A 24,368-nucleotide genomic window follows, 5' to 3' on the forward strand; every position below is an offset into this window, starting at 1 on the left:
CTCCAATGATTTCGTCGAAGACATCATAAGAAGGAAAGTGAAAAGCCATGCAACCTCTGAAGAGACAACTAACACAACACCTATACCCCCTATTAGACTATTTTACAGGAACTTCTTTTCCACAGCTCATAAAACGGAGGAAAGGGTCCTGAAAGATATTGTTAATAGAAACGTTATCCCTACAGACAAAAATCAGAGGATACAACTGACGATTAACTATAAAACCAGAAAAACGGCCAGCCTACTCATGAGAAACTCTCCAGACACAAAACAGAACGCTTTAAAAGAGACTAACGTCGTCTATGCCTTTAAATGCCCTCTTGGGGACTGTAAGCTCCAAAAAACCCAGTATATAGGCAAGACAACAACATCTCTTTCTAGGCGTTTAACGATGCATAAGCAACAGGGCTCCATATAATGAACATTATATGGAGGACCTATGGCAATTCCACGACCAAGAGATGGCTTCCTGAACCTTGCAGGAATTAACCTCACTGAGGACCTAGTCACTCTCCTAAATCTGGGCATAAACTGTCATGTTATGTCCAGACCGAGTGAGATGGCCCGGAAAGTAGAGTTGGAAATTCTGTTGGATGACATATTCGACCTCGAGACACAAAAGAAGGTCACTACCAAAGATACCTTACAAGCAGAACTTATTGCAGAAGGAGGAAAGAATCGAGGCAATTACCGAAGCACCATACTGTCCCCAGAGCTTAAAGCGGCAGCTAAAAGCCTTCGTGAGAACAAGGAGATAGTTGTCAGGAGAGGTGACAAGTCGCCAATATATGTCATTCTTAAAAAAGACGAATATCTGGCGAAAATGAACATCATACTCTCTGACCAAACTAAGTTCCAAAGGGTAATGAAGGACACTACAGCTGAATTAAAAGCAAAGGTCAACAAACTGATCGAAACTGTGAACGCCAAGAAATCCGGACTCCACCTGCCAAAGATCATTGGGGAATATAAACTTGGATATGCGTATGGAAATGTCAAGACACACAAGCCTGGAAACCCACTTCGGCCAATCATTAGCCAGATACCCACACCCACGTACAGACTGGCGAAGCGACTCAACGGCCTGCTGACTCCTTATGTTCCTTGCGCCTTCAGCCTGAAGTCTCCAAAGGAATTTGTTGACTTACTGCGGGGCACACGGGCCACAGGGATAAGAGCCTCGTTGGACGTAGAATCGCTGTTTACCAACGTACCTGTGGACGAGACAATCGGAATGATAGCCGACAGAGTGTATCGTGATTCAGCCTGTACTCCTCTTGACATACCAGAAAATATTCTGAGGAAACTACTCCAAGCTTGTACTAAAGAGGCACCCTTCTTGAGCCCGGATGGGCACATGTATAAGCAAGTAGATGGGGTCGCCATGGGTTCTCCCCTAGGTGTCCTGTTTGCAAACTTCTACATGGGTACCATCGAGCAAAAAGTCTTAGTCGACATGAACTTGAAACCGGCCATATACTGCAGGTATGTTGACGACATTTTTACACAGGTACCTGATGTCAGACATCTGCAGGAGCTGAAGGAGGCATTTGAGCAGAGTTCCGTGCTGCGTTTCACTTACGAGATGGAAAAGGATGGGAAGCTGCCCTTTCTAGATGTAACAGTCATGGAAAAGGGCGGAGGTTTCCACACTGCAGTCTACACTAAGGAAACGAACATAGGAATGTGCCTAAATGCCAACAGCGACTGCCCAGACAGGTACAAGAGGAGTGTTGTTAACGCATATGTCGACCGTGCTCTCAGCCACAGCTCAGAATGGAAGCAAGTCGACGAAGAACTCTGCAGGGTAAGGCAGGTCCTAGTCAATAACGGCTTCTCCAATAGTTTCGTCGAAGACATCATAAGAAGGAAAGTGAAAAGCCATGCAACCTCTGAAGAGACAACTAACACAACACCTATACCCCCTATTAGACTATTTTACAGGAACTTCTTTTCCACAGCTCATAAAACGGAGGAAAGGGTCCTGAAAGATATTGTTAATAGAAACGTTATCCCTACAGACAAAAATCAGAGGATACAACTGACGATTTACTATAAAACCAGAAAAACGGCCAGCCTACTCATGAGAAACTCTCCAGACACAAAACAGAACGCTTTAAAAGAGACTAACGTCGTCTATGCCTTTAAATGCCCTCTTGGGGACTGTAAGCTCCAAAAAACCCAGTATATAGGCAAGACAACAACATCTCTTTCTAGGCGTTTAACGATGCATAAGCAACAGGGCTCCATTAAGGAACATATAATCTCTTCCCACAACCAAACCATAGCCAGAGAAATCCTAGTAAACAACACAGAAATCATCGATAGATACAGCGATAGCAGGCGGCTTGACGTTTGCGAGGCACTACACATCAAGAAGTCAACACCAGCAATCAACAGCCAATTATTGCACAACTATATTCTACCCACCTCTAGACTCCGCTCCAATATAGAAGCATCAAGAAATATGGACCAATAGGCTTTCTACAAACACTTCTATTCAATACCCATTGTTTCGTGTTCTGTCTGGTGTTGATGAAATTAATACCCTATTAATACCACCTCTTGTTCTGTCTTGTGTTGATGAAATTAATACCCTATTAATGCCACCTCTTGTTCTGTCTTGTGTTAATGCCACATCACCCCTTCCACCTCACTCAAATGTAGATATAAAATCGGAGATGCGTAAGTTCTATTCAGTTGTGTATTTGTGAACTAAAGTCTTTGAAAATGTAATAAGTTTTACGAAACGCGCTCGTGTCGCGTTAGACTAGAAATAAAAATGAATTTTGGAGAATTGATTTTTGATTTACCTCCAACAGTGAAAAGAAATGTACGAAAGATTGAGAAAATTCGTGTTAGAATTATTAATCTTACTTTTTCGGTCATATTTAATAATATATGTCTACAGGAAAGACTGCTACCAAAATATACTAATATATATATATTTATATATATATATATATATATATATATATATATATATATATATATATATATATATATATATATATATATATAAATTAAATAGAAAAAAAATAGATAAAATATATTAATTCATGAAAACTTGGTTTATAAGTTATTGACTTTAGGAGTGAGTCATTTTCTGTTAATTTTGGGCTGTCGAAGGATATTATATATATTTATATATATATATATATATATATATATATATATATATATATATATATATATATATATATATATATATATATATATATATGTATATAATATATATATATATATATGTGTCGTACCTAATAGCGACTGACCACCAGGCAATCAGCGATTAGCAGGCGCGACTGACCACCAGCCAATCAGCGATGAGCAGGCGACGGACAGGTAATTTGGTGGTTCGAGTGGTGGAGGCAGAGCAGGTGTTCCTGGTGCTGAATACGTTTGCTCTCTAGCAAACCTTGGAGTTGTACTTGTTGGATATTTCTTCCATATTAGTTGTATAGGGATGTATAGCGACGAACTTAGGAGGGAAGAGCAGGCTCAATCTCTTGAAGGAGATTATCGTCACAATATATATATATATATATATATATATATATATATATATATATATATATATATATATATATATATATATATATATATATATATATATATATATATATATATATATATGCCGTACCTAGTAGCCAGAACGCACTTCTCAGCCTACTATGCAAGGCCCAATTTGCCTAATAAGCCAAGTTTTCATGAACTAATTGTTTTTCGACTACCTAACCTACCTAACCTAACCTAACCTAACTTTTTCGGCTTCCTAACCTAACCTAACCTATAAAGATAGGTTAGGTTAGGTAAGGTAGGGTTGGTTAGGTTCGGTCATATGTCTACATTAATTTTAACTCCAATAAAAAAAATTGACCTCATACATAATGAAATGGGTAGCTTTATCATTTCATAAGAAAAAAATTATAGAAAATATGTTAATTCAGGAAAACGTGGCTTATTAGGCAAATCGGGCCTTGCATAGTAGGCTGAGAAATGCGTTCTGGCTACTAGGTACGACATATATATATATATATATATATATATATATATATATATATATATATATATATATATATATATATATATATATATATATATATATATATATATATATATATATATATATATATATATATCAAATGCTCAACCCTGCACTGGGTGACATTGCAAAGAACCTCTTGGGGGAACTAACCAGATTCACCAACACATGTCTAGCTGGCAACATACCAGCGTCCATAAGACCTATCTTTTTCGGAGCATCTCTCTGTGCTGTAAAGAAAAAGGATGGAGGGATCAGGCCAATAGCTGTGGGCAATTCTCTCCGGCGTCTCGTCGCAAAGGCAGCTGCAAGAACAGTTAGTGATGCAGCGGCCAACATGCTGAAGCCAAAACAGCTCGGGTTTGGCATTCCACAAGGGTGTGAGGCGGCAGCCCATGCAGCTCGAGCCTTCATCGCCAACATCACAGACGAAAAGGCCCTTATCAAGCTAGATTTCAAAAATGCCTTCAATTTGGTGCGGAGGGATGCTGTACTCCGTGCGGTTCATAGTCATTTCCCTTCCCTCTACCCTTTTGTACATTCATGCTACAGCATGGATCTTAAGCTACTTTTTGGCGAACATGAAATTGACTCGCGAGAAGGCGTCCAACAGGGTGACCCCCCTTGCTCCTCTCCTTTTCTGCTTAGTCATCAAACAAGTCACAGAGGTCCTGTCCAGCGAGCTTAACATCTGGTTCTTGGATGATGGTACCCTAGCTGGTTCCCAAGACTCCCTCCTGGAGGACATCAGAAAAATCCAGGAGCAAGGTACAGTTTTAGGCCTCACCCTGAACCCTTCTAAATGTGAAATAATATGTTCCAACCAGGGCATCGTAGAGAGAATAGAGGGTCTTCTGCCAAATATCCATGAAACTAAACCTGAAGACAGCACACTCCTAGGAGCTCCCCTGGGGTTGAAAGCCATCGATGAGGTCCTTGATAAGAAAATCGCCGACCTTAAGAGGATGGATGGGAGGATTGAGGATATTGATGCTCATGATGCACTCTACCTCATCACCAGATGTCTGTCCCTCCCCAGGTTAACCTACTTTCTGAGGTGTTCACCATCTTACAGTAGCCAAAAACTAAGTGAGTATGACCGGTTACTGAAATCAATGCTAGAAAAAGCCCTTAACCTCTCTCTCGATGACCTTCAGTGGAAACAAGCCTCTCTTCCCGTAAGACTGGGGGGCCTCGGAGTTCGAACAGCAACGCAAATCGCTGTTCCAGCCTTCTTGTCCTCCTTATCAGCATCCGACGACCTTGTGAAGGAAATTCTACCTGCCCACTTACATCAGCTGGCAGGTGTACATGATCCCAATTTTACACACTGTGCCACAGAGTGGGCCTCTCGTGCAGGCCAATCACCTCAACCACCATCCCCAAAAGCCCACAAGCAATCCAGCTGGGATAGCCCCATTGTAGACCAAGTTGCTGCAGAGTGCCTGGGTGCTGCAACAACACAACACGACATTGCTCGCCTCACAGCAGTAGCAGCACCACATGCAGGGGATTTCTTGTTAGCAACCCCAATGTCGGCAACTGGCACGCATCTCACACCACACGCCCTCCGAATTGCTGTGGCCCTCCGCCTTGCTGCCCCAATCCACACCAGATATAGGTGTATTTGCGGCGAGGTGGTGGCTGACAGGTATGGCCACCATGGCCTACTCTGCCAAAGCACAGGGGGATGGCACTCGAGGCACAATGAAGTTAACGACATCATCAAGAGGAGCCTCACCACAGCTGGATGCCCAGCTGAAAGAGAGCCCCGTTACCTAACACCCCGTATCTCTGATGCTCTTATTGGTCGCCCAGATGGTATCACAGTGAACCCCTGGAAGAATGGCAAGCAGTTGGTATGGGACTAGATGTGCGTATCAACCCTGGCTAACACCTACATTAACCTCAGTGTTGCACAACCAGGTGGCGCTGCCACCAACAGGGAAGCAGCCAAATCCCGTAAGTATAGTGAACTGGATCACCACTACAATTTTGTCCCCATTGCTTCTGAGACACTCGGCGCCTGGGGTAAAAGTGCAACCAGTTTTTTGAAGGAACTGGGTTCTAGGCTCATTGAAACAACAAGGGATCCAAGAGCTGCAAACTTTCTTTTCCAGCGCCTCAGTGTGGCGATACAGAGGCGAAATGCGCACTGCATCCAGGGTTCCTGCCCGCCATCTGAGGAGCTGGAGGAACTCGATAACCTATGATAACCATCTTTGTAACCCATATGTAACTCCTTTTTTGTAACAAAGTTCAAATAAAGTAAATATATATGTGTACATACAAAAGAATGGGGGTGGTAGGAGAAGATAATATTAGTGTTCAGTGAGAAACCACAAGGTCTCCTCTGAATACTTTTTATTTTCTTCTCCGAGGCTATGGGTCCCCACATTGGCACCAGAGGTGGTACTCACAAACACAAAAAAAACTTAAACTTAAGTTTTCTTAACTTAAACTTCTTACTTAACTTAACTTAAAAGCTTACCCTCACAAACTTAAAAAAAAAAAAAAAAAAAAATTATATATATATATATATATATATATATATATATATATATATATATATATATATATATATATATATATATATATATATATATATATATATATATATATATATATACATATATATACATATATATATATATATATACATATATATATATATACATATATATATATATATATACATATATATATATACTAGAATATTTTGGTAGCAGTCTTTCCTGTAGACATATATTATTAAATATGACCGAAAAAGTAAGATTAATAATTCTAACACGAATTTTCTCAATCTTTCGTACATTTCTTTTCGCTGGTGGAGGTAATTCAAAAATCAATTCTCCAAAATTCATTTTTATTTCTAGTCTGACGCGACACTTGAGCGCGTTTCGTAAAACTTATTACATTTTCAAAGACTTTAGTTAACACATACACAACTGAATAGAACTTACACATCTCCGATTTTGTTTATATCTACATTTGAGTGAGGTGGATGGGGTGAGGTGGTATTTAATAAGGTATTAATTTCATCAACACAAGCCAGAACATGAAACAATGGGTATTGAATAGAAGTGATTGTAGAAAGCCTATTGGTCCATATTTCATGATGCTTCTATATTGGAGTGGAGTCTTGAGGTGGGTAGAATATAGTTGTGCAAAAATTGGCTGTTGATTGCTGGTGTTGACTTCTTGATGTGTAATGCCTCGCAAACGTCAAGCCGCCTGCTATCGCTGTATCTATCGATAATTTCTGTGTTGTTTACTAGGATTTCTCTGGCGATGGTTTGGTTGTGGGAAGAGATTATATGTTCCTTAATGGAGCCCTGTTGCTTATGCATCGTTAAACGCCTAGAAAGAGATGTTGTTGTCTTGCCTATATACTGGGTTTTTTGGAGCTTACAGTCCCCAAGAGGGCATTTGAAGGCATAGACGACGTTAGTCTCTTTTAAAGCGTTCTGTTTTGTGTCTGGAGAGTTTCTCATGAGTAGGCTGGCCGTTTTTCTGGTTTTATAGTAAATCGTCAGTTGTATCCTCTGATTTTTGTCTGTAGGGATAACGTTTCTATTAACAATATCTTTCAGGACCCTTTCCTCCGTTTTATGAGCTGTGGAAAAGAAGTTCCTGTAAAATAGTCTAATAGGGGGTATAGGTGTTGTGTTAGTTGTCTCTTCAGAGGTTGCATGGCGTTTCACCTTCCTTCTTATAATGTCTTCAACGAAACCATTGAAGAAGCCGTTGTTGACTAGGACCTGCCTTACCCTACAGAGTTCTTCATCGACTTGCTTCCATCCTGAGCTGTGGCTGAGGGCACGGTCGATGTAAGTGTTGACAACACTTCTCTTCTACCTGTCTGGGCAGTCACTGTTGGCATTGAGGCACATTCCTATGTTCGTTTCCTTAGTGTAGACTGCATTGTGGAAGCCTCCGCTCCTTTCCGTGACTGTTACATCTAGAAAGGGCAGCTTACCATCCTTCTCCATCTCGTAAGTGAAACTCAACACAGAATTCCGCTCAAATGCCTCCTTCAGCTCCTGCAGACGTCTGACATCAGGTACCTGTGTAAAAATGTCGTCAACATTCCTGCAGTATATGGCAGGTTCAAGTTACAGGTTTCAACTTCAACAGAGTGGCCTTAGTTTGCATGCATGTTTTTTTCTGAAGCTGTTAAGGAGGAGGATGCTTTGGCAGATGATGTTGGATACTTCCTCCTAGTTCAAATGCTGATGAGACGATGGAGAACTAAGTTATCTTCCTCTTCAGAGGACTTTGAGAGCGTTACCCAGCTTGTGGTCCCCAAATCATACCGTGAACAAGTCCTCTCAACTGGCCACGACGATCCATTAAGTGGTCACCAAGGGATGAGTCGAATGTTGTATCAAGTAACCAAGTATTTCTCTTGGCCCAGTCTTATGAAGGATACTGGCAGACATTGTAGACAGTGTGTAACCTGTCAAATGGTGCGTAAACCCAGCCAAAGTGTGCCTAAAGCTCCCCTGCATCCAATTGTAGTTCCAAGTGAACCTTTATCCCACATCATTATTGACTGTGTAGGACCTTTATATCGCACCTAATTAGGTCATGTATTTTTGATAACCCTAATGTGTGCCACCTCCAAATTCCCAGACGTTTATTTGAGCGAAGACAGTGATTAATCATTTGGTAAAGTTTTGTACCTTGTTTGCACTACCACAAGTGAGTCAGATGGATAATGGTAGTAACTTCCGTTCTGAAGAGTTCCAACGATTTTGTGAGGCATGCACAATGCATACTTACCTAATGGTTCATTCCTATTCCACACGATTTTCAAGATGTTTCATTCCCCCCCGCCCCCCCCGCTTACAATTTACTTTGTTCAATATTTCATCATTGGTAAGATTTAATTATCTGTTATGTCTTCATTCCCATACTCTATGTCATGGGTAACGCATAAAACATCACTCACACGATTTCAGTAAGGAATTCAATTATATATTTTAGCTATATAACATCAGTTACTTTAATAATATGTTTTCTCGTTTTTTCTTTTATCAAGTTATTCATCTTTCTTTCATAACTCACCTTCGTATGTAGTATCCAACCAAAAAAGTAGTTAATGGTATCTTTGTATTATAACTTTATTCAACATTAAACTGTAAAATAAGATCACATCAGGACTAATTCTTCTTACCTAACATGACTTTGCAATTTTCGTCTTTTCTCTGCTCAACTCTGAATCATGATACACAATGTACAATTTTCACAGTACGACCTACCCATATAACCTATCATAGGCTTCCTTTGTAAGTTCTTATCTAACCTCTAACTATCACTGAATAACGATTTACCATTGCTCCACACACAATTACTTTTACTTCACAGCTACTCCTAATTTATTCATATCCCAAACTCTAGTTAGGTAGTTATGTCAATAATGTATACATGCTCTCTCCCTTTTTCAATTACAAACACACAATCTACCCATCTTTCACTCTTACACATGGTCATCTCAACTCACCAATCCCACCTAACATATTTTTCTCATGTTTTATATTTTTCAACTTTACTCTGTTCATCTCTGAATATAAATTCACACAACACAATTTTCTCATCGCATCTAATTAACCAAGCTAAAAAAACAAACAAATAAATGTGGTTTTATTTTATATAGTACTTTTAACTTTTTTATTTTTATCAGTCACTTTCATAAAAAAATACATTGGCCCGGACAGGCCCATCACTCGCAATATATTTTTTTATAAAAGTGACTGATAAAAATAAATAAGTTATAATAACTTTATAAAATATAAGTTTTTTTTATAAAAAAAGTGTTATGAGTACATAACACTTAATGTTTGATTTAAACTGAGTATTGAAAAATCATATGGTCTTGTGGGAGAGAGAGAAAAAACAAGAAGACTGATTATTGAACTGATACTGTATTGATGTACAGTGAATACTATCAAAATGATAGGTTAGGAATAGAAGTAGTAGGATTAACGATTAAGCTACTAGTTTTACAGTAAAAATAATAAAATAACACAGTAAAATTATCACATGCATTAAGTAGAGAGGTTAAGTGGATGTTAATCTGTCATTGATATAATATTCATAAAACTTTAAATATTTAGGCGAAACTTAAGACTAACATTCAATAGGTGATGTTCTTTGCTGTCAATGAGTAAGAAGATAAAAAAGTATGTTATCACATGGACGTAACATAGCTTGGCATACGAGAGTTTACTTGGATTGTAAGAAGTTATGAACTTATTAATGAATTTATTACAATGTTATACGTGGGAACACATGTTCTTTGAAGAAAAACTTTACAAAGATATCACTGAGAGGAAAGGAATGTGTTACGACCCTGGGTTCTCCAGTGGAAACCAGAGGTCAAAATTGAGCTATTAAACTTTCTGGTAGTACAGTTGAGTGCATCTCGAGTGGCAATTGTTTGTATCTTCCCTGCCAGACGTAAGACTATTATTGTTTCTCAAAGAGCATTTAAAGACTGAGCTGGGGGTTGATTATTAAATAATAACATAGGCACCAACTTTGCTTACTAATACTTTCTAATCATTTGTAAAGTAACAATACATTGCATAGGGGAAGATCTTTAATGTGCTTAGCTGCACGATCAATTAGGCTCCTTCCGGCAGCACGACATGGGAGGCCTAGCTGGTCGCTAGGAGGTTTTTCTCTGGCTGGCGTTCTTGCGGGCGAGACCTACTCTGTGGCTGCACCCCTAATCTCCTCCCTTCTCTTACTTATTTCCCTTACCTTAAGTTCCTGTACCATTAAGTTAAGTATTGTATGATTTCTAAGTGTACCTACTCTGGTAGTAAATATTGGTGAGACCTGGGGATAGTATTTGCCAGTGTTTTGGGTACCCCTAAGTGTTGTGTTTTGTATTAGGGTCCCACGTGGTTTCACTACCCTAAGCTGTATCCAGCTTCAGTGCTTATCCAGTAGTACTTTACCCTAGCTTGTTATTAGTGTAAACCTTGTATCCTGCCTATGTGGACCAAGGCTTTTAACGTAAGATAGTGTGGTAAAGTTATTATTATTATTGTTATTGGTGTGAGTGTATATGGGGGGTTGTTAAGGGGTTAATAAATAAGTACATGAATTACAGAGTATCTCTTCTTCCTGTGTGGGAGCGCATTGATCAACCCTTAGACTAACATATATGGTCTAGTAGCAAGTTATTACTACTGTGGATAGTTTATTTTGGGGGCCGGGCCTTTTAGCTCTCCCATATTTGATACTCTTGTCTTCTAACTACCCTTACCCCTTAATAGTACCAGTACCCCATAGAAGCCAATACACCATTATTTATAAGAACAGCATAGGTTCGTTGTGAATGACGACATCATAACTTTGAGTTAGCATATGTTAATGAAATACTTCACAAAAATATCCAAGAAACATCTACTTCTGATATGTGGAAGAAGTAGTGCATAATCCTTTTCGTAGAAAGGATAGGCTGAGGAATCATAAATGGTTGAAGTAAGTGATGATGTAGTGTATTGTGGAAAGACACTTAGTCCAAATTACATCATTGTGAAATAAGAAGCAATGTGCTAGGATGATTTAAATTCAGTAGGAGAGAATAGACTGAGGTATCTTATCACATGTTAAATATCTTAATATACCTGAGTCATGAGTCGAAAAAGGTAAAATGGAAATTGACTTAGCAATAACCTACAAGGTGAAATCTTGTAATCTTGAATCGGAATGAAAGCTTAGATGTCATAGTTTGATAATGAAAATAACACCAGCTTCCAGGTGAGAATAAAGATTGTACTGAGAACTTGATATACCGAAGCATATTTGCTAAGAGATTAGCTAGTAAACATTTTAACTAAACTAGGAATGAAGATACTGAAGTCAACATAGTTGTTGGCTAAAGTTGAAACGCACGTCTAGTCTCACACCAACTGTCTACCATTCTTCCAGGGATTCACTGTAATCCCGTCTGGGCGACTGACAGGCTCGTCAGAGTTGCGGGACATTAGGTAACGAGATTCTCTCTGCTGGACAACAGGCCGGGGTAAGACTCCTTTTAATAATGTCATTTACCATGGCGTGTCTTGCATGCCGTCCTCCTGTGCTTTGGCAGTGCAGGCCATGCCGGTTGTACCTGTTGGCCATTACCTCGCTGCGAATACACCTATATACGGTGTGGTTTGGGGATATAAGGCAGAGAGCCACAGCAATTCGGAGGGCCTGCGGTGTGAGATGGGTGCCGGTTGCTGACATTGGGGTTGCTAATAGGAAGTCACCTGCTTGGAGAGCTGCAGTACCTCTAAGTAGGGCAGTGTCATGTTGTGTTGTTGCAGCTTCAAGGCATGTTGCAGGTGCTTGGTCTACAATGGTGTCATCTAAGCTGAATGGCTTGTGCGCTTTAGAAGGTTGTGGTTGGTGACCAGGTCCTGCAGGAGAGACCCATTTGGTGGTGCAGTCTATAATGTTGGGATCTTGTACCCCTGCCTGTTTATCTAGGTATTCAGGTGCAATGAAAAAAATGAATGAAACAAAAAAAAAGGAAATTTCATTTAAGGAAAAATGAAACAGGAATTTCCTTCAGTACTTGCGTATATTAATACATCTTCAGAAGGAGTGAACTGAACGTGGTCTGACATTGTCATATATATATATATATATATATATATATATATATATATATATATATATATATATATATATATATATATATATATATATATATATATATATATATATATATATATATATATATATATATATATATATATATATATATATATATATATATATATATATATATATATATATATATATATATATATTTAATTAATGCTTATAAACACATATATAAATATTCATGTGTTTGATAACAAAATGAAATAAATTTAAGATGTTTATCTTACAGGAACTGAAAACGTGACTCACCTTGAGAACTTGTCTGGGAAGAGCGGGAGGCTGGAGGTGAGAGCGAGGCCTCGCTGGGGCGTCCAGGAGGCTACCCACAATGGCTGGGTCCCGCGGGGACTGAACGGCAACTGAACATACACGTTGCACCTGTTGAGAGGAGGTTTTGTAGCCCCTCCATGAATATGTGTATACCACTTTATAGAGACCAAAATGCAGAAGAAAAGTCCGACATTACCTTATGCTGGCGATGTCGTCGTCGTCGTGGATGATCAGCAACATGGCATTCATCTTGGAGAAGGCGGTGTAGTGGTGGTGCAGGTGGTGGAGGGAGAGGCGGGTGACGACCAGGAGCCTCGTCGACCACACCAGGAGGCGGCCCTTGAGGGACCACTTGACGAAGGTGGCGAGGAAGGCGAGGTCGTCGCTTATCACAACAACTGTCGGGTATGATGACCGCTGCCGCAACTGCCGCAGTATTGTCAGAGTAGCCACACATAATGGGATTTGCTACTCACATTACCGTGCAATGTGAGATGCCTAGCAATTTATACACAAAATTTTAAGAAATTAATATATATGTAAGAAGGTATATCATATCCTAAGAATATATAGAACTATCCTCAATGAATGGGTAAAAATAAGGAGAGTCCATGAAGAAAATAGCTTTCGTTGCAGTACTCTCAATAGATAGAAAATGCGAATTTATCCCTGATGAAGTAAAAAAAGAAATATTTCGAAATATTTAAACAAGTATTTTGGTAATAAACATTAAAAAAATTAGATTGTGAAATTTGCGTAAAAGTTGTTCTTAAAATTAAATTTGTTGTGAGTAGATGAAGAGGACGATCATACTCTTGGTCTGGGTAGATGAAGAGGACGATCATACTCTTGGTCTGGGTAGATGAAGAAAACGATCATACTCTAGGTCTGGGTAGATGAAGAGGACGATCATACTCTTGGTCTGGGTAGATGAAGAGGACGATCGTACTCTAGGTCTGGGTAGATGAAGAGGACGATCATACTCTAGGTCTGGGTAGATGAAGAGGACGATCATACTCTAGGTCTGGGTAGATGAAGAGGACAATCATACTCTAGGTCTGGGTAGATGAAGAGGACGATCATACTCTAGGTCTGGGTAGATGAAGAGGATCCGTTATATATGTCAAAGCTTCAGTGCATTCAGTAAAAGGACGAATATCCGTGATTTTTTCTAATGTAATCAACATATTATCATGTAAGATTTGGAAACCAGTACAGGTCTATGGCAACCCTTCTGTTAAAAATTTACAACAGTAAATTAGACATATACAACAGAATTAAATTACAACATAAAAGCCAGACATTTTGTTAATTAGCATTCCAATAGTATGGTGAGAGTCGAAAAACTGCGTAAATGACTGCTAGTTTTATCTAGTCAAGACCTCAGGTTACAAAAATAAAATTAGAGAAAATTCACGTTCCGCAGCCTGGATTCAGCTGCTTGCTCTATGACCAATTCAATTACCTGTACCAGTTTTTGAAGAGCTTCTGAGTGCAAAGCATGGTGTAAAACTAACGTCATATCGTTTCGGGTACAAGGATCATTTACAATAATTTAGAGTTGACAATGCATGCGTTTATTGTCATGGCCTGTCAGGCTTCTTAAAATGCAGTAAGTGTGACGCTATATAACCCAAATTAGTGCCGAGTGTTTTTTAGATAGTACTCAGTACACATTGGATTCAGAAAAACTGGCAGGTTATAACAGGCCTGAATATCGGAGAACCAAATATAAAAACCAAACACTAGTAAATCGGAGGAAAATAATGTTTTATCTTGTCCATCACACTGGGTATAATGAGGCAGTATGATAATATTTCGTGCGTAGAAGGTGACTGTTTTAAATACATATGCACAACATTTCCTACCATTAGTTATAATCAACACCTGATGTGTTTGACGTTATACCATTAATTTTAAGTGATTAATTACACACAATCGATTCAAAATGTTTAATTTAATTTGCATTGTCGGTTAATATATCTGTTATAACTACCACACGTTTTGTTGTTCACATAGGACTAACAAAACTGCCATGTTTCCAGTCCTTCAAACAGAAATGCATCATTATCATCGCAATTATCTAAATGTTAACTATTGTTGTTCAATAACAAACAAATATCCTCATCCGTAATGAGCCGGAACAATTGTGGGGAACCTGCTAGTGAGAACATTTTGCAAGATATATTTTCATTTTGATTGTGCAAGTACTAATGAGAGAGATAAACAAATTATCTTGAGCATTAATCGTCAGAGCCACCTTGCGATAATACTTGATAACCATTCTTCATCGACACAATTTATGTTGAAACATACATTAAGTTAGTTACACTGTGGTCCTGCATACCTTGATACATCATTTCTGGACGACTTGGACAAACTGGAGGAATGGTCTAAAAATGGCTGCTAAAGTTCATCTCAGGAAAGTGTAAAGTAATGAAATTAGGCGAAGGGAGCAGAAGGCTGAACACAAGGTTCCTTCTGGGAGGTGAAATCCTGCAAGAGTCAAATAAAGAGAAAGATCTGGGGGGTCGATAGCACACCAAAGCTGTCCCCAGAGGCACACGTCAAAAGGATATCATCAGCGGCATATGGTAGACTGGCCAATATAAGAACTGCCTTTAGAAACTTGTGGAAGGAATCGTTCAGGACCCTGTATACCACTTATGTAAGACCAATCCTGGAGTATGTAGCTCCAGCCTGGAGTTCATACCTAGTTAAACACAACACGAAGTTAGAGAAGATTCAGAGGTATGCCGCCAGACTGGTCCCGGAACTGAGAGGAATGAATTACGAGGAGAGGTTAAGGAAGCTGAACCTCACAACCCTGGAAAACAGAAGAGTAAGGGGAGACATGATAGCCACCTACAAAATTCTCAGGGGAATTGACAGGGTGGACAAAGACAAACTCTTTAGCACGGGTTGAACACAAACAAGGGGACACAGGTGGAAACTTAGTACCCAGATGAGCCACAGAGACGTTAGAAAGAATTTTTTCAGTGTCAGGGTAGTTAACAAATGGAATGCATTAAGTAGTGTTGTGGTGGAGGCTGACTCCATACACAGTTTCAAATATAGATATGATAGAGCCCAATAGGCTCAGGAATCTGTACACCAGTTGATTGACAGTTGAGAGGCCGGACCAAAGAGCCAGAGCTCAATCCCCGCAAACACAACTAGGTGAGTACAACTAAGTGAGTACATCAACTGACGAATATCGTAGAATACAGATTAATGTTGAGGTAACATGACACTTACCAGCTTGACAGCAGGAATCACCCGTGAGAGATAGATTTCCAAGTCCGAGCTGTTCAGTGTTGTTGTGAATACTCCAAAGCCTCCTGGTATCTGTAGGCGCTCTATTATCTGGAACAGGTAAGCCACAAGTAAGGCACAATATCATACACTGGTAATTAATGTTGCCTTAGGATTCTTGACCTTTCAAGATCATAATTACTTCAGCCAGGTGTATTTCGCATGACAGTTGGTTAGGTTTGGTATTGGACGTCAGCCTGTCAACTGTGGGTGGGTTATTATGGCCACTGAACTAGTTCTGAGCATTGTTTAGAAGTGAAGTTGAGTACATATATACCCAGATCCGGGTAACACCTGTCACGCTACCTGGTTGACCTTCACTCTCAGCTACCTATGACAGGACATTACGCTAAAGGGCCTTTTTTAACTTAGACATGAGGCCATATTAACTAAGGAACCTGAAAACTAAAGAAGTGAACAAGGAAGAATAAGCCTGTGTCTACAGAAAGGTTACAGCCAAACAAAAGATTACGTATTAGGTGTAAGTGAGTGTGTCCAGCAACATGGGGGTTCTACGAGTACGTGAGACTGGTCAGAGAAAGGCTTACTAGGTGAGTAGTGTCGAAGGTATACAAGCTATTCGGGAGCTTTCCTTTCCCATCCTTTTCCATTTTTGTGAAGAGAAAAAAAAAAGTTTCTTGTATACGTACAATATGTTCAGGTATGACCTGCCTAATTCACAGCACTCGAGAAAATGGTTCTCTATAAGGAAGGTCCTCCGGGATATACATCTTGTTCGTCATCTAGCAGGTGGCTCAAGTCACATGGTATACGGAGACCTGCTTGGTGCTGCTGGAGAGGACAACTTGAAGCGTTATAGTGCTGGCAGGTGATAAGAACGTGTTTGATGAAAATGGTTTTGCAGTTCAGACACATGGCAGGAGCTGGCGTGCGGTGTAGGGATGGAGGTGCCGTAGGAGCCGTCCAGTCGGTGACAGTGCTAGTAAGGCAGAGCCAGGCTGGTCCACTGAATTTGTCACAAAAGTTGTGAAGTCTTCCCATAGGAAAGCAGTGGCCCCAAGCTCCTGGAGAAGCAACGTGACTCCACCGAGCTCCTAGGCCGACTTAACTAAGGTATCTGTCAGGTCATTACCGCGAATGTTGCAGTGACCAGGTACCCAAATCAAGGTTATGACTTTATCTGCTAACTCCAGCTTATTAGTGCCCCGAAATTCAGGAGAATCGATATCAAAGCTGCCGGGAGATGACAGGGGAGCATAATATATGGCTCTGTCTATTGCAAACAACTCTGTGGAAGACACCAGTCCGGTCTCCTGTTTAGAGAGTACTGACAGTAACGATGTGGACCATCGTACATATATTGACGTAATGAACAATTAGAAAAACAGAATTTGGTACTAATGAATTTGGGCAACCCGGAAATGGTTTTGTATCTAAGTTGCTAATAAAACCTAACCATACTTAACCTGATTATCCTAGGACTAGTACACGATATATGAGGCCTAATATAGTACAAATGTCCTATACTGGGCCTAGGAATATTTTAGTTTCCCGAACACTTTTAAATCAGTAGTACCAAATTCGACTATCTAATTGTAAATTACCTTGGAATATGTTCATTGGTCCACAAAGATACACAAAATACTATATAAACAGGAAGATGGGTTGCGACAAATAATGTATGCAAAGGCAAACGAATCTTAAGGGAACATTCACTCATCCACCACATTCAATACACTCAGGAATCTGTACACCGGTTTACAGACAGTCGAGAGGTGGGAACAAAAAGCAAGCGTTAGACACCCACAAGCTTAACTACGAGAATAAAACTAATTAAGTATAGAAGCACATACACATTCACTCGACCAAACAGAAGCACATACACATTCACTCGACCATACTGAAGCACCGACACATTCACTCGACCAAACAGAAGCACATACACATTCACTCGACCATACAGAAGCACCTGGACATTCACTCGACCATACAGAAGCACCTACACATTCACTCGACAATACAGAGGCACCTACTCATTCACTCGACCATACAGAAGCAGCTACTCATTCACTCGACCATACACAAGCAGCTTCACATTCACTCGACCATACAGAAGCACCTACTCATTCACTCGACCATACAGAAGCAGCTACACATTCACTCGACCATACTTAAGCACCTACACATTCACTCGACCATACAGAAGCAGCTACACATTCACTCGACCAAGCAGAAGCACATACACATTCACTCGACCATACAGAAGCACCTACTCATTCACTCGACCATACAGAAGCAGCTACTCATTCACTCGACCATACACAAGCAGCTACACATTCACTCGACCATACAGAAGCACCTACTCATTCACTCGACCATACAGAAGCAGCTACACATTCACTCGACCATACTGAAGCACCTACACATTCACTCGACCATACATAAGCACATACACATTCACTCGACCATACAGAAGCACCGACACATTCATTCGACCATACAGAAGCAGCTACACATTCACTCGACCATACAGAAGCACCTACACATTCACTCGACCATACAGAAGCAGCTACACATTAACTCGACCATACAGAAGCACCGACACATTCATTCGACCATACAGAAGCAGCTACACATTCACTCGACCATACAGAAGCACCTACACATTCACTCGACCATACAGAAGCACCGACACATTCACTCGACCAAACAGAAGCACATACACATTCACTCGACCATACAGAAGCACCTACACATTCACTCGACCATACAGAAGCACCTACACATTCACTCGACCATACAGAAGCACCTACTCATTCACTCGACCATACAGAAGCAGCTACTCATTCACTCGACCATACACAAGCAGCTTCACATTCACTCGACCATACAGAAGCACCTACTCATTCACTCGACCATACAGAAGCAGCTACACATTCACTCGACCATACTTAAGCACCTACACATTCACTCGACCATACAGAAGCAGCTACACATTCACTCGACCAAGCAGAAGCACATACACATTCACTCGACCATACAGAAGCACCTACTCATTCACTCGACCATACAGAAGCAGCTACTCATTCACTCGGCCATACACAAGCAGCTACACATTCACTCGACCATACAGAAGTACCTACTCATTCACTCGACCATACAGAAGCAGCTACTCATTCACTCGACCATACACAAGCAGCTACACATTCACTCGACCATACAGAAGCACCTACTCATTCACTCGACCATTCAGAAGCAGCTACACATTCACTCGACCATACTGAAGCACCTACACATTCACTCGACCATACATAAGCACATACACATTCACTCGACCATACAGAAGCACCGACACATTCATTCGACCATACAGAAGCAGCTACACATTCACTCGACCATACAGAAGCACCTACACATTCACTCGACCATACAGAAGCAGCTACACATTAACTCGACCATACAGAAGCACCGACACATTCATTCGACCATACAGAAGCAGCTACACATTCACTCGACCATACAGAAGCACCTACACATTCACTCGACCATACAGAAGCAGTTACACATTCACTCGACCATACAGAAGTAGCTACACATTCACTCGACCATACAAAAGCACCTACACATTCACTCGACCATACAGAAGCACATACACATTCACTCGAGCATACAGAAGCACCTACACATTCACTCGACCATTTAGAAGCACCTACAGATTCACTCGACCATATAGAAGCACCTACACATTCACTCGACCATACAAAAGTACCTACACATTCACTCGACCATACAGAAGCACCTACATATTAACTCGACCATATAGAATCACATACACATTCACTCGACCATACAGAAGCAACTACACATTCACCCGACCATACAGAAGCACCGACATATTCACTCGTCTTGGTACCCATAAAAGTGTGATGTAATGTCGATGAAGCGTTGATGGACCTCGTCTTCTGACGCGAATATTTTCCCGACTGACCGGACTGGCCGGCAAGCACCGGCCAGTCATACATAAATGTGCATACATAAATATGAGCGGGTCTCTGGGTGCTAACCTGTTTATCACCAGCTTATCCACCTCCGTGACGGTGCTACCAGCTTGAGTAGGGATGAAGTGGAGCCTAACTGCCAGGGGAGGTAACTTGCATCAGGAGTTGTAAGTTTCGTCTTTAGGTTCCATTCCTGTGTTATCTCAGACTCTGCGGGGACATTGGCAAGGTAGATAGCATTGTCTGCAGCCGTGAGTCCAGCATCGAACCAGGAGCTGCTACTGAAGTAGTGATCAATGATTACAATGCAGGCTCGGTGGGAAATACAGGTTTTTCCAGACTGTCAGACGACTATACCGAAGAGTCTGGTAGTTGTGGAGGAAACGGAAGGGAGGTACAGTTGCCTCAACTTCAAGTCTCTCTACTCTGGTACAGCGGAAGGCTCCAAGATACACACACACACGCAAACAAGCATTCTATATCACGTTCAACAGCTTCAGGGCAGCTTATCTCGCCTATAAATGCGCCTATACGCCGCAGTCTAATTTAGATCTAACCAAGGCCTTATACACCACTAATAAAGATTTCCTGTCGGCTCCCAAAGAAGTTCCAATTAAGCACTGCAGAACATTATGGGACCGACTGCATTTAATAACTAAATACTCTATTTAGAAAACATCGCACATTGAACATTGCACACTGGGAGAGGCATACCACCACAATGCACCGGCATCGGCGTATAGAGAGTATTTTAGGTTTCTGTAAACGAAAACAGGAGACAGAAAATCATTAATCATAACGTGAAACAAAGTTGGACTCACAACCCTGCCATGAGGCACCCCATTTCCCTGGAAAAATGTATCCAAGTTGAAATTAGGTTGGTAAAGAAGATCAGAAAGTTCTGTCAGTTAGAAAATGAACCACAATAATTGGTAAGGGTCTCTTAAACCATAAGTGAGAAATTTAGGCAGTATTCCCGGTCGCCTGGTCATATCACAGGCTTTTTCAGAGTCGAGAAATGTAGGAAGAAAAGTGTGTTGGAGGTTGAAAGCTTGCAGAGTATCGTTAAGCAGGTTCACTAAATAGTCTAGTGTGCCTTTTCGAGTGCGGGAGCCACACTACGACTATTTAAGAAGTCCCTTGCCTCTAGAAAAAAGAAGCCGATCAGGCTTTTGTGAGATCGGAACAACGTGCAAGATGCGCAAAGAGTTGGGGGAGAGGCAGTCGTCCAAATCTCGTAAGCACCTCTAGTAACCTAGCAAGGTTTGACTGACTAAGGCGGTTGAGCATGCGGTAAGTCACACCACGGGGCCCGGGAATCTTTCTTGCCTTTACAGGATTTTAGTGGAAGACATTCAGTCATAGTTAAGAGGTTTTCATATCCTGATGGAGAAGCTTTTGTACCAAAGTCACATCTCGGCTGCAGCTTTATGAAGTTTCAAATCTGGATGATAATTAGCTGATCTACTCGTGTGACGACTCTCCTGGCGAGGGTATTGGCTATGTCCAGAGAGGAATCAATAGTGATTCCACCAGATAAGGTCATGGATACGGATACGGGATTGCATTTGATTTTGTCTGTTAATGTCTGACTTGACGTGTATGAGATGAGAGTCATTATTGAACCCTGAAACATAGCTCATTGCGAGGGATTTATTTTTCTGCAACGACTGTAACTGTATGCAACATCAACAATCCCACTGGTGGTCGCTCTGCAAGGTATCAAGTGGCAAAAAATATATGGGAGAACAGCCGCAAACATTTGATGTATATGAAATGGAGAATGAGTGCACACCATAACAGTCCACAGAATAATGTAGAGGTGTCTCCCGTCACTCGGTCGTCAGCCTCGCTAAAGTGCATAAACGCTATTCTAGAGAAATAACTACAAGGGGGTTCTCATGGCAAAAGTTTTGTTTTTGAGTGTTAGTAGTTAATGGAGTCTCGATACTTGGAGTCGGTTCCAAGTGGAATAATTGTGGGGGCTGTACACTGGGAATTGCTGACGAAAAGACACTGGTACTAATAATGGGTTAATTTGAGAAACTTACTAGTTCACAGGCAGCTTGACTATATTTTAATCTCAAGAGCGTCACGACAAGGACTATACAAACCATACACAGAAAGAATTGTTGCCACAGTGTTCTCAACAAGACGGCACCGAGACTTTAGTAAATCTTGAAGTTAACACACATCACTAAGACAACATTAAACCATTAATATAAAACGTTTCACTGAGACATGAAAAAATGTTCAATGTCACTCAGACTCTAAATGGGAGGTATATGTTAACCCTCTTATTCCAGAACAGGTGTCTAGAGCATTTGGCATACAGGTACACTTCTTGACACTTGTGGGTCACCTCGATTGTTCTACCTTTCACATGTTGTGAATGAAAAGGAGGTACACTTACTCGGTCGGTTTATCTCTGAGATCAACACACAGCAACTCTAAAAAAGGTACAAATTTAATACTTACAGTAGGCCGGTCTTGATAAATTACATCCCAATACATATATCACTATGAGCTAGACGCTGACCTGTCGGCTGCACTGACAAGGTCTTGGCGCAGCTGGGCTCATGGGATACATGGTGCAGCACTCTGTGGTGAGGATACATGGTGCAGCACTCTGTGGTGGGGATACATGGTGCAGCACTCTGTTGTGGAGATACAAGGTGTAGCACTCTGTGGTGAGGATACATGGTGCAGCACTGTTGTGGAGATACATGGTGCAGCACTCTGCGGTGAGGATACATGGTGCAGCACTCTGTTGTGGGGATACATGGTGCAGCACTCTGTGGTGAGGATACATGGTGCAGCACTATGTTGTGGAGATACATGGTGCACCACTCTGTGGTGAGGATACATGGTGCAGCACTCTGTGGTGAGGATACATGGTGCAGCACTCTGTGGTGGGGATATATGGTGCAGCAGTCTGTGGTGAGGATACATGGTGCAGCACTCTGTTGTGGAGATACATGGTGCAGCACTCTGTGGTGAGGATACATGGTGCAGCACTGTGTGGTGGGGATATATGGTGCAGCAGTCTGTGGTGAGGATACATGGTGCAGCAGTCTGTGGTGGGGATACATGGTGCAGCACTCTGTTGTAGAGATACATGGTGCAGCAGTCTGTGGTGAGGATACATGGTGCAGCACTCTGTGGTGGGGATACATGGTGCAGCAGTCTGTGGTGAGGATACATGGTGCAGCAGTCTGTGGTGGGGATACATGGTGCAGCACTCTGTTGTAGAGATACATGGTGCAGCAGTCTGTGGTGAGGATACATGGTGCAGCACTCTGTTGTGGAGATACATGGTGCAGCACTCTGTGGTGAGGATACATGGTGCAGCACTCTGTGGTGGGGATATATGGTGCAGCAGTCTGTGGTGAGGATACATGGTGTAGCACTCTGTGGTGAGGATACATGGTGCAGCACTCTGTGGTGAGGATACATGGTGCAGCACTCTGTGGTGAGGATACATGGTGCAGCACTCTGTGGAGAGGATACATGGTGCAGCACTCTGTGGTGGGGATACATGGTGCAGTACTCTGTTGTGGAGATACAAGGTGCAGCACTCTGTTGTAGAGATACATGGTGCAGCACTCTGTTGTGGAGATACAAGGTGCAGCACTCTGTGGTGAGGATACATGGTGCAGCAGTCTGTGGTGAGGATACATGGTGTAGCACTCTGAGGTGGGGATACATGGTGCAGCACTCTGTGATGGGGATACATGGTGCAGCACTCTGTGATGGGGATACATGGTGCAGCACTCTGTGGTGGGGATACATGGTGCAGCACTCTGAGGTGGGGATACATGGTGCAGCACTCTGTGGTGGGGATATATGGTGCAGCACTCTGTGGTGGGGATACATGGTGCAGCAGTCTGTGGTGAGGATACATGGTGTAGCACTCTGAGGTGGGGATACATGGTGCAGCACTCTGTGATGGGGATACATGGTGCAGCACTCTGTGATGGGGATACATGGTGCAGCACTCTGTGATGGGGATATATGGTGCAGCACTCTGTGGTGGGGATACATGGTGCAGCACTCTGAGGTGGGGATACATGGTGCAGCACTCTGTGATGGGGATATATGGTGCAGCA

At 41.4% G+C, this 24,368-nt stretch overlaps 1 protein-coding gene across 1 annotated transcript in view; it reads right to left on the reverse strand.

Moving 5' to 3' along the window:
- Positions 1 to 24,368, reverse strand: part of LOC123759273 (probable glutamate receptor) — a 75,254-nt gene that overhangs the window by 41,840 nt on the left and 9,046 nt on the right. The window contains exons 3-5 of the mRNA XM_069334801.1: positions 16,244 to 16,351; positions 13,182 to 13,411; positions 12,965 to 13,093 (exon numbers count right to left, since the gene is read on the reverse strand). Of these exons, the coding sequence (XP_069190902.1) occupies positions 12,965 to 13,093; positions 13,182 to 13,411; positions 16,244 to 16,351 (467 nt within the window). The remainder of the gene's footprint in view (positions 1 to 12,964; positions 13,094 to 13,181; positions 13,412 to 16,243; positions 16,352 to 24,368) is intronic.

This window comes from Procambarus clarkii, chromosome 32, assembly GCF_040958095.1.
Source record: "Procambarus clarkii isolate CNS0578487 chromosome 32, FALCON_Pclarkii_2.0, whole genome shotgun sequence".
NCBI lineage: Eukaryota > Metazoa > Arthropoda > Malacostraca > Decapoda > Cambaridae > Procambarus > Procambarus clarkii.